Source organism: Vulpes vulpes, chromosome 16 (assembly GCF_048418805.1).
Source record: "Vulpes vulpes isolate BD-2025 chromosome 16, VulVul3, whole genome shotgun sequence".
In the NCBI taxonomy this organism is placed as follows: domain Eukaryota; kingdom Metazoa; phylum Chordata; class Mammalia; order Carnivora; family Canidae; genus Vulpes; species Vulpes vulpes.
Genome location: NC_132795.1, coordinates 47,247,657 through 47,258,838, shown reverse-complemented (window position 1 = coordinate 47,258,838; position 11,182 = coordinate 47,247,657). Strand labels below are relative to the sequence as shown.

The 11,182-nt window shown below is 62.5% G+C and overlaps 1 protein-coding gene and 1 long non-coding RNA gene across 10 annotated transcripts; one reads left to right on the top strand and one right to left on the bottom strand.

Annotated features, from left to right (window-relative positions):
- Positions 1 to 78: 78 nt before the first annotated feature.
- On the top strand, positions 79 to 4,912 carry LOC112935815 (uncharacterized). The gene is made up of 3 exons (XR_003238220.2): positions 79 to 358; positions 2,915 to 3,070; positions 3,744 to 4,912. It is a non-coding gene; the product is annotated as an uncharacterized lncRNA (long non-coding RNA).
- On the bottom strand, positions 4,895 to 9,973 carry HDAC10 (histone deacetylase 10). 9 transcript variants are annotated; one of them, XM_026019775.2, is made up of 20 exons: positions 9,762 to 9,973; positions 9,558 to 9,692; positions 9,240 to 9,336; positions 8,901 to 8,998; positions 8,716 to 8,820; positions 8,491 to 8,559; positions 8,261 to 8,387; positions 8,014 to 8,079; positions 7,830 to 7,889; positions 7,666 to 7,755; positions 7,425 to 7,531; positions 7,287 to 7,354; positions 6,943 to 7,207; positions 6,781 to 6,865; positions 6,351 to 6,436; positions 6,150 to 6,206; positions 5,895 to 5,973; positions 5,542 to 5,724; positions 5,296 to 5,455; positions 4,895 to 5,171 (listed from the first exon to the last, which is right to left on the bottom strand). In XM_026019775.2, exons 1-20 carry the CDS (start codon positions 9,818 to 9,820, stop codon positions 5,161 to 5,163), a joined length of 2,007 nt encoding a protein of 668 aa, XP_025875560.2. In that variant the 5' UTR covers positions 9,821 to 9,973; the 3' UTR covers positions 4,895 to 5,160. The 9 variants fall into 9 exon arrangements, with proteins under 9 accessions (XP_025875560.2, XP_072597666.1, XP_072597663.1 ...); XM_072741565.1 differs by having other exon boundaries at positions 5,296 to 5,364; XM_072741562.1 differs by having other exon boundaries at positions 6,943 to 7,168; positions 9,762 to 9,966.
- Between the last annotated feature and the right edge of the window lie 1,209 nt (positions 9,974 to 11,182).

Sequence of the window (11,182 nt, the reverse complement as noted above, 5' to 3'; positions counted from 1 at the left end):
ACGCCCCCGCCAGGCCGCGGGAAGCAGGCGCGCCGGAAGTGCGTCACCGGGAGGGCGGGGCGCGGGCGCTTCCGGCTTGGAGCGCCGCGAGGGGCGGGAAACTTGAGGCCCGCGGCGGAGCCGGGGGAGGAGGCGGAGTCAGGCTGATTGGGGCGAGAACCCCACAGAGGGCGCACAGCTGGGGCGGGCTGGCACGCGGGAGCGCGTGGACGCAGGGGCCCCTCCGGGAGGCCCGAGCCCGCAGGTTACCCGGGCCGGAAGCACCGCAGCCCGGACCCCGGCTTCTCGCCCGCGTCCGAGCTGCCCGTCGCCCCCGTTGCAGACGGGCGGGTGCAGAGGGACTGCTGCCAGCGGGCAGGTGCGGGACGGGCGGGTGCGGGCGGGCAGGTGCACGATGGGCAAGTGCGGAAGGGCAGGTGCGGGCCGGGCCGGTGGAGAGGACTGCTGCCAGCAGAGAGGTGCGGGAAGGGCAGGTGTGGGCGGACAGGTGCAAGACGGGCAGGTGCGGATGCGCAGGTGCGGGATGGGCAGGTGCGGTACAGGCTGGTGTGGACGGGCAGGTGCAGGACGGGCAGGTGCGGATGCACAGGTGCGGGTGGGTAGGTGCGGGCGGGCAGGTGCAGGCGGGCAGGTACAGGATGGTCGGGTGGAGAAGGACTGCTGCCAGCCGACAGGTGCAGGCGGGCAGGTGGAGAGGGACTGGTGCGGGATGGGCTGGTGCAGACGGGCAGGTGAGGGCAGGCAGGTGTAGAAGGACTGGTGCCAGCGGACTAATGAGAGTAATAAGTAAAAGAGTACTTCATTTATTTTGAAAAGAATACTTTAAAAATAGATTAAAAACCAAAAAAGCACCCTAACTGGGATGCCTACTTTGATTGGAATGTTGAAGCTTCAAAACGTTATCAGGAATCCTAAACTACATTTCTGCAGGGCGCCTGGGTGGGGCTGTGGGTTTAGCCGCTCACTTGGTTTCAGCTCAGGGCGGATCTCAGGGTCATGGGATCAAGCCCCACGTGGGGCTCTGGGCTCAGTGGGGAGTGTGGATTCTCTCCCTGCACCCCTACCCCGTGCATTCGCGTGTGGTCTCTAAATAAATGTTAAAAAAATACATTAAAATAAAATTGCCTCTCCGCAAAATACAATGTCTAGGCTAACTGAGGCAAACAGAGACAGAAAGTCTTCCAAGGACTGTTTCCATGCCCCTGTCTTCTTTGGGGACACAAGGCCCCACCTCCCCGTCCGTACTCAGCTTCCCTCGGCACCACCCCAGCTCCTCTACCGCTTCATTCGCATTCAGATTCTCATGACTTTCTCTTTTCCCCTAAACCCCGTCTCCTGACTCCTTCCTTTCCTAGACTCATCAAAACCTGCTCCTTTAAAGTTAACATCTTCTGAGGATCCAGCTAAACACCACATTTCTTACATTCCCTGGACTAAGGCTGAATTTAATTGCAAGGCATAGTTAGAGTCTCCTAAAATGAGTGAAAATCCCCCATAGGTTTGCTGAAGAATTTTTTTTATGATCTTATTTATGTATTAATGAGAGAGGCAGAGACACAGGCAGAGGGAGAAGCAGGCTCCATGCAGGAAGCCCGACGTGAGACTTGATCCCGGGTCTCCAAGATCAGGCCCTGAGCCGAAGGCAGGCACTAAACCGTGAGCCCCCCAGGGATCCTGTTTGCTGAAGACTTTAACGACTCACTGACTGAGCTTCCCACGCACCCCTAACGCTGTTTTTTAATGGATTGACCCAGGTCTCTCTCCTTCAATTAAAAGGACCGGGGTGTTCAGAACCAGTTTTGGTGGGGAAAGAAGCCGGCGGGAAGTGCCGCCTCTTGTCCCAGCTGTCCAGAGCATAAACAAGGAAACCCATCCACATGAGTGGATTTCGTGCAGCTTCCTTTTTTTTTTTTAATTTTTATTTATTTATGATAGTCACAGAGAGAGAGAGAGAGAGAGGCAGACACAGGCAGAAGAAGAAGCAGGCTCCATGCACCGGGAGCCCAACGTGGGATTCGATCCCGGGTCTCCAGGATCGCGCCCTGGGCCAAAGGCAGGCGCCAAACCGCTGTGCCACCCAGGGATCCCCTCGTGCAGCTTCCATAATGCGTGGATGTCAGCGTCTCTTAGCCATGGTTTGGGGTTTCCTCATGGGACTGAAGCTCTGTCTTAGGCCAGGGCTGCTTCCGTGGGGAAGCCGTCTAGAGCTTCATGGGGCTCAGAGGACTGTCCCTGCCGCGGTGCTCCAGCAGGTCTTGCTCCCGGTGCACATGCCGTCCTCTGTGCCCCACGTTAGTCTCGCGCACGACCGGAAACGGGGAGTCTCGACTGGCAAAATCCGTCAGCCTCCCAAGTACCTGGGCCACGAGCCTGCTGCCGGTCCTTCTGGATCGGCCTTTGAGATCCAGCCTTTGAGACCCAGGACAGCCACCGCGCTCGGGCCCTGCCCCTCCGACCCACAATTAGTGGTAGCAGATCCACTCAAGATGCTCAGGTCTGACTGCTTCTATCACAAGTAACCATCTGGGGAGCCCGGGGGGCTCAACGGTTGAGCACCGCCTTCAGCCCAGGGCATGATCCCGGAGACCCGGGATCGAGTCCCACGTCGGGCTCCCTGCGTGGAGCCTGCTTCTCCCTCTGCCTGTATCTCTGCCTCTCTCTCCCTCGGTCTCTCATAAATAAATAAGATATTTAAAGAAAAAATAAAAGTAACCACCCGGGGCACCCAGGTGGTTCAGCGGTTGAGCATCAAGTCTTCGTTTCTGCTCAGTGTGATTTCCTCAGCAGTGAGATTGAGCCCCGGGGGGTGCTCAGCGCTCAGTGGGGAGTCTGCTTGAGGAGTCTCTCCCTCTGCCCCTGCTGCACACACTCTCCCCTCAAATGAATAAATGAATGTGTGTTTTTTTTCTTTAAGTTTTCAAAGTAGCAATCTCCCCGTGAGCTCCTGGGAGATGGAGATGATGACCTTATGCATCACATCTTGCAACCTGGAGATTTCCTTTCCTGGAAAAAGACCCCTCCAGAACCCTCTCGGGATGTGCTGACCCGCCCTTGTGCCACCAACATCCAGGTGAGAGACTTGGGTCCGCGGGACCCGTGGGGAGAAAGCACCGGAGCCCGGCTGGGCCTGCCCAGCGGCTGGTGAGCACGGGGTGCCCTGTGCGCTCCTCCCAAGCCCTTGCAGAGGGGGCGCCTCATCATGATCCCAGGACAAACCCATGTCCCACTTTCCTGATGGGTTAGAAGATTCAGGATTCACAAAAGTCCCGCTTTCATCTGACTTGTGTCTGACACTAGATTCTGACCCAGATTCAGCCTCTGAATTCACTGCCTGTTAGGCTGTATTATCAGATAAGCTTTGTTTTCTTTTTTTTTTTTTTAAGATTTTTTTATTTACTTTTTTAAGATTTTATTTATTCATGAGAGACAGAGAAAGAGAGAGAGAGAGAGAGGCAGAGACACAGGCAGAGGGAGAAGCAGGTCCATGCAGGGAGCCGGACGTGGGACCCGATCCTGGGTCTCCAGGCTCACACTCTGGGCTGAAGGTGGCACTAAACCGTTGCGCCACCCGGGCTGCCCCTAAGCTTTGTTTTCAAAGTGTTTTTTGTTTGTTTGTTTGTTTGTTTAAAGAGAGCAGTACTGTCTCAGTGTGTCTCAGGTTTTGCTGTTTGTGTTCAGCTAATGCCCAAATGCCCTTGGCTAATTGTTTTCGTGTGTTCTTGCAACATCCCGTCTCCCTGCAGGAACTTCCAGGAGGCACACAGGAGTCTGGCTTTGCCTCCCTAGGGGGAACTTTTCTACCCTAAATTGGAATAAGTGCCAATAAATACCTCCAGGAGGCAACGCCGCCGACCTACCGTCTGGTTTAGAACCGTCGTACAGGGACACCTGGGGGACTCAGCAGTGGAGCATCTGCCTTCACCTCAGGGTGTGACCCCGGGGTCCTGGAATTGAGTCCCCCGTCGGGGTCCCTGCAGGGAGCCTGATTCTCCCTCTGCCGGTGTCTCTGCCTCTCTGTGTGTCTCCATCATACAATTTGGGATTGTTGTGTTACTTCTGTTTTGTGTAGCTATTTTAAGTTTTATACTTTGTTACCTGTCAAACCTTTGTAAAGAAAGATGTGCCCAATAGAAAAACATCTCCAATACTTGTAACCTTGAGAATGTGTAGGCTTTCAGTGAGAAGTGCCTGGAAGTTCTCCCTCCTGACCTTCCTTCTGACTCAGATGTGGCCTCAAGTGGTCTCCAGCGGGCACGCGCGCTCCCTCTGATGGAGGACAGGACAACCAGGAAAGTCCTTCCTGCATCCACAGGCCAAACTATAAATACGGAAAACCTGACTCTCCATCAGCGATGCTTTCAAAGAAAGATCTTGATCAAAAGAGGGGAAATGGGGCAGCCCCAGTGGCGCAGCGGTTTAGCGCCGCCTGCAGCCCAGGGCGTGATCCTGGAGACCCTGGATCGAGTCCCACATCAGGCTCTCTGTATGATGCCTGCTTCTCCCTCTGCCTGTGTCTCTGCCTCTCTCTCTCTGTCTCTATGAATAAAGAAATAAAATCTTTAAAAAAAAGGGGGGGAATGTGAAAATTAATAAAGGGAAATGCATGAAGTGGGCTTGGGAGGCCCGAAGGGGAGGCTGGGGGGTGAGCTGAACCACCAGCCCCAATTACAGGAACCCCTGGTAGTTAGAGACCCAGGAGCAGAACCGGGGATCCTCACCATCCCCGACTCTGGCTTTTCTCCAATGGATGTTCATTCACAACAACTCTTCCCAACATCTTCCTTCTTTCCCAGAAAATAATGTTCCTCCTCCTTTGCTTGCTGGACTTGCCTGTGCTCTTGCCATAGTCTGCTTGTCCCAAACTGCAATCCTTTGCTACTCCTAAATAAACCCATTTTTGCTGGTAAAATAACTTTTATTTTCAAGGTTAACAGTGTAGCAAGTGCGGACGGGCCATCCGGGCAGAGGTGGCCACTGGAGGTGGGCTCCAGGTCACGGCCGTGGACAGCTCTGCAGTCTGGCCCCTCTGGACAGAGGTCTCAGGCAGTGGTGTGCGGGCAAATGTCGAATAACCGGCTCTTGGGGGACGAGCTTGTATTGGTGTCCCTGGGGTGCGAATACTTGCACTGTGGCCGATTTCAAGGTACTGGGTCACAGCACTCAAGAAGGAGCTGGGAACATGGGTACAGGCAGCTGGTCAGCGCTATGAGCAGGTCACCCCCAGGCCGTGAGCCCCTCCCCGCAGAGCTCTAAGGCAGGACTACCGCCTAGATTCCCAGCGTTTGGCATCCTCACCGGCCACCTGCAGCATCTTCCACTGTGCTTCCAGCTGCCTTCTCAAGTACAGCAGGGCCTGCGTGTCCTCTGGGGGGGCGGTGGAGAAGGGACCCAGGCTGGGGGGTGCGTCTCCATGCAACACCCGGGCCAGGATGCCTGCAAGCTGGGATGTGGGTTCCTGGGCCAGGAAAAGAGGTGGGAGCAGCAAGTCCCTGGTCTCTCCCCACCTCCCCACCCACAGGACGTCCACCCTGCCCAACTCACCTGCTCCACCAGGACCAGGACTCGGCCCCCTGCTGGACCCCGCAGGAGTGCAGCCAAGAGCGCAGCTTGGGGTTCCTGCAGGCCCTGGGCTGGTCCCAGTGCCATCAGCACCAGGTCAGGCCGGAAGCCGTAGGCCAGGGGCAGCACGAGGGCCAGGACGCAGCTCAGGAATGCTCCTGTTGTCTGCAGGGAGGACAGCAGCGGAGCTCCAGCCCTTCAGCCCGGGGTCCCCCACCTCCCACTCTCTGGTGGGCAGCCACACCGACGGTCCCATCAAGAAGAACAGGTGAACACCAGGGGCTGGTCCCCACAAGGATGCCAGCGAGCAGCCCTGCCCTGACACCACAGCTCACCCCTGGCAGCGGCATGGAGACGTGGAACGGGGACAGGGCAGCGGCTTCTTTGCCTCTGATATCCAGCCACAGAGTCCTCCTTCCAGAGAAGACCCAGGTGCCTGGGTGTGAGCCCAGACAGCACCAGGGGGGTGGGGAACAGCTGGGGGCAGCACTGCTGGAGACCCTCCCGGGAGCTTGCCCGCCCCTCACGCACGGGCCCCGGGGTGCCCACCACATGTAGGACTGGGTGCACACGCGACCCAGGCATCATACCCGTCATTGGCAAGGTCTGGGGGCCAGTCCAGCTGTCCCACAGCCACACACAGCACCCTAGAGGGAAAAGGTGGCCTGGAACAGGCTGCGCTCACCAGAGCCCACCCCGTGCGGCGGGAAGCGGGAGTGGTGTGGCCAGCCAGGGCAGGGGGTGCCCATGGACCAGGCTCTGCAGGCTCCGGCTGGCCAGGTGAGGCTCACCTCTGGGCTCTGTGCGACAAGCTACACCGAAGGGCCACATCCAGCGTGGCGGCTGCAGCAGGGGTCATTGCAACACCACTGCTCACCTGTGGAGGTAAATAACGCAGGGCAGGGCAACGCCCATCAGGTAGGGTCACATCCACCCCCTCTCTTGGTCTCTGTCTACAGAGCGGCCATCTGTACAACCTGAAGTCAAACTGCTCCGCTTCTGGAAATAAGACGCTTAAAACCACCCTTTAAATCATCCCCTTCGCCCCACTGTCAGAGTGCCTGGCTGAGTGGGCCTGAAGTCCCGAGCCTGTCTCTAAGAGCTGTTCTAGAAAGGGTCCAGACGCAAGGCAAGTCACGTCCAGGTGGTTCCGCACCACCCAGCCCTCCCAGGCCCCATCCCCAGCCCCAGGGCTGCCCTCGGCCATCCCAGGTGCCCCACCTGCCCATCCAGGATCCCCTTCAACAGGTGCAAGACCTTTCCAAGGGCAGTGAAAGCTGTGTCCTGGGCCAGGGCCTCATGGAGCCTGTGGTGGTAAATGGGGACATGTGGACAGGGAGTGACAAATGGCCCTATCCCTCCCGTCAGGCCCGCTCTGCCCACCTGGCCCAGGCCCGTGTCTCCTCCTGGGGGGCTGACCCCTCCTGATGGAGGACAGCAGGGGGCAGGCCCAGGGCAGCATCTGGCGCGGTCAGGGTAACAGCCGTGCGGACAGGGGGTGTGGGGTGGAGGTGCAGCTGGCCCAGGAGGGAACTCAGCACAGCCGAGGCCTGGGCCTCCACTGCCTTGAACGTGGGTCCCCCGGGCGACACAGGTGAGGTCCTCCCGTCTGCGGAGCAGGTGCCGGGCCTTGGTGTGGGGGCTGACCCTAGGGCATGGTCCAGAGTCAAAGCCAGGGTGTGGGAGCCCAGGCAGTAACCCTGCTGCCCAGCGTGGGCCACACTGACCTTGCTGCCGGAGGCTGGTCCAGTGAGGGGCCTGGGCTGTCCGGACGCTCTGGATGGACTCCAGGGCACTGGAGGGAGAAGCAGGAGCAGCGAGGCCCAGCCTGGAATGCCCAGCCCCCCCAGCCTCCCACCCCGTACCTGCGATGAGGCTCCATGGGCCCCGACAGGGGCGGGGCAGGGTCACCCAGCAGCGCCCTCACCACCATGCACACGGACTGGGACAGGGACTCCAGGTGGTAGCCACCCTGGAGAAGGAGAGGACTAGGTGGAATGGGGCAGGGCCGGCGCTGGGGCGGGGCGCCCCCATCCCCGGCAGGACGGCCACCCCGGCCTGCGGCCCAGCCCCTGGCCGCGGAGCCCACCCAGCCGCCACGGTCACCTCCAGCACGGCACAGACCCGGCCTCCAGCCAGCACCTGCAGCAGCTGCGTGAGGTGGCCGAAGCACTCTGGTGTGGCCTGCATCTGCCCCTGGAACGAGAGCCCAGCGTGAAGGGGGCCTGCCCCGGCCCCCAGAACCCTCCCTGGCCGGGCCAGGCCCTCACCTCAGGGTCGCCAATCGCGGAGTCAAATCCTGCAGAGACGAGGACCAGCTCAGGATCAAACTGCGGTGGGGGAGGGGGGGGAGCCAGAGAGAGCCTGGAGCAGGGGTGAAGGGGGAGGGGGAGCCCGAGCACGGAGTCCCCCTCCCACAGCCCCCCCAAGGCCACACCTGCCCCACGCAGTTACCTCAAAGGCCACAGGGAGCAGCACGTGCAGGAAGGCGGCCAGGTAGTCAGCATTTCCCATCCCGACCTGCGGCCACGGGGCATTAGTGTGGGGCCCATCGGGAGGGCTGTGGGGTCTTCACCCCCAGGTGTGGCCCTGGGGCCCCGGAGGATGTGCTGGACTTGGTCCGGGAGGCCTGGGGCTGCGGGGCAGGGGATGGGGCCTGGCCAGGGGGCTCTGGAGGGGGGCCGGGCAGGGCGGTGGGCACCTGGTTCCAGGGCAGGTTGACGGTGAAGCCACGGCCCTTCCCCTGCCCAACGGCGTCCGCATCTGACTCCCGGAGGTAGGGCCAGAACCGGCCATGCTCATAGCGGTGCCAGGAGAAGTAAAGAACGCTGTGGATGGCCAGCCACGGCAGAAGTCAGAGGTCAAAGGTGAGGACCTCAGCCCCTTGGCCCCCCCGCAGGGGTCGCCGGGAGGCTCCCATCCCCAGCTCACCTGGGGTCGTCCTCAAAGATATACTGGATGCCCTGACCGTGGTGGACATCCCAGTCGACAATGAGAATCCTGGGGACAGGCAGTGCCGAGCTCACCGAGGGGCAGGGCCTCCAGCCTTGGGGCCGGGAGCCCAGCCCAAGGTGGGAAAGGGCTGAAGCGGGTGTCTCAGCGACCTCCGCCACAACTTTCCTCCAGCCCCTGGCCCCCGGCAAGCCCAGCACACACCTCTGCAGGCCGTGTTTCTGCTGCGCGTGCCTGGCTGCGATGGCTACGTTGTTGAACACACAGAATCCGTTGGCAGCGGCCCTCTGGCTGTGGTGCCCAGGAGGTCTGCCGGTGAAAATGGGTGCGGTCACATCAGGGTCCACCTGTGCCGGCGCAGGGTCACCCGCGGAGGGGCCGGCCCTCACCTGACCAGGGCAAGCCCGTTGTGCACGGCTCCCATCAGCACCGCGTCCACCAGCTGCAGTGTGGCCCCCACGGCCAGCCGGGCGCAGTGGAAGGTGCTCTGCGGGGGAGGGGTGCAAATGAGCTGGCACCCGCTACACCTCACCGCCTCTGCCCAGGACTGTGCCCGGCTGCGGGGCACCAGGGCTCAGCAGAACAGGGGCCAGTGCCAGGTCCCCGCAGCAGCAGCGGGCACGGTATGCAGGGCATTTGCACGCTGATGAACGTGGGGATATCGGCACACAGTGGGCAGATGCTTGTGGATGCACGTTCGGGTGGGAGGCAGGTCCCCAGGGCCGTACCGGGTGGAAGTAGACTGCATCGTACTGTCCCGACAGCGCCCGCAGCTCCTGGGTGTCCAAGGCCTGGGTTCCTCGCAACAGGGACACGTACTCTGGACTGTAGGGGGCAGGCAGGGGATGCAGGGTCACCAGCAGGAGCAGGAAGGGGAGGAAAAGGGGGACTGGACCCTGGTAGGACTGTCCCCCTCCCCCGTTCCCTCACCCACCCACCCACCCACCCAGTGGAGAAATGGGCAAGTAGGGGAGAAACTGTTTCCAAGATGCCCGCAGGCAGGGCCCGGGCGGCCTCCTGGGGCGTGTGGCTCCCCGGGGTCTGACCTGTGGACCAGGCCCAGCTCCGCCTCGGAGGCCTCTCGGGGGGCCAGCTGGAGGCACCTCTGCTCCAGGCCCCCCTGCTGCAGGCGCCGCAGGGCTGCGGTCAGGCGCTCGGGTCGCTCGATCTCACACTCGGGGCTGCGTGGACACGGAGCTCAGGGCCCGGCCCCCCTGCGCACCCCCCCTCCCCCGCCAGGTCACACTTACTCTTCCCAGAGCAGCCGCGCGGCTGTCATGTCCTCATGGTACACGAGCGCGGTCCTCATGGTCCCACCACCCTGGGGGTGTCCCTGGGGGGTCGGCGACCCTGGGCCGCAGCTGGGACGGCGCGGGGCCTGGGCGGGAAGGCGCAGCACCCAGGCCGCGGCGGCTCCCTCCTCGGGACGGGCTTCCGGCTTCCCCGCCCCGCCCCACCCCGCCCCTGCCGCCCCGGACCGGCCCCCGAGCGCCGCGGGACCCGAGCGGGGCGGCCCAGACGCTCCTCCTCCGCGCTCCAGGCTCGGCTCCACCTCCTCCTCCTTCAGCCCGGAGCCGGGGGCCGGGAGGAGGGGCCGGGAAAGGAGGGAGGAGGGGCGGGGGAGGAGGAGGGGCGGGGGGAGGAGGAGGGGCGGGGGAGGAGGAGGGGCGGGGGGAGGAGGAGGGGCGGGGGGAGGAGGAGGAGGAGGAGGAGGGACGGGGTGGGAGGAGGGCCGACGGCCCGCGTGCCCCAGACGCCGCGGACTGTCGCAGGGACCCCGCCGAGTGTCCCCGGCCGGCCGCCCCAAATCTCCCCCAGCCCCGCGCCGACCGCGCAGCCCATCGCGTCCCGCTGCGCAGGGCCGGTCCAGGCCAGGGCTCGGGGAACGGGCGAGGGCGAGTGAGGGCCCAGGCAGGACTCAGAAACGCCCGGGGGCTGCATCATGTGCGAGGACCATAGTGGGGGGGTGGAGGGGACGACCTCGGCTATGGCGGGGATGCAGCGGCGGCCCCAAGACGGCCCTGCTCCCCCCGCTGCCCTTGGGGTTCCCACGTCCTGATGAGGCACCTGCCAGCGGGCGGCGGACGTCCAACTCGCTCCGGGGAGGCTGCGATTCGCTCACTTGGGGTCAGTGCCCACCCCGAGCCAACCTCCGTGGCTGTGGCCAGAGCACCAAGCGGTCACCCTGTGCCACGCAGCCTCAGGGCCTGCGGGGACCACCCCGCTCCCGATGGTGCCTTGAGCAGAGAAGGCCACTCGCTGTCCACTTCGGCAGCCTGTCTGACCACACTCGGCTGGGCGGCCGCTCTGGGCGCACCACCCGCAGGGACTGGTGGGAGGGGCAGGGTGGCACACCAAGGGTCTGGGAAGCCGGTGCCCCAGCGTCACCTCTCCGAGCCATCCACCAGCCGGCAGAGGGCTGTGCGAGGTCGGAGGTGCTGGGGTGCGGCCGGCGGAGAGGCAGGAGATGCGGGGAGACCCCAGAACCTCTCCTCGTGCTGTGCAGGGAGCGTGACCACTGCTCGCCAGGAACCTGGCTGTGGACAGTGCAGGGAGCTCAGAGGAGCCCCAGGTCACACCCGCCCCCATCAGGCCTGGGGTCTCCTCCAGAGGGAAAGCCGCAGAGGAAAGTCAGCCGCAGGAGGGCCCAGCCCCTGGAGCACCAAGCACC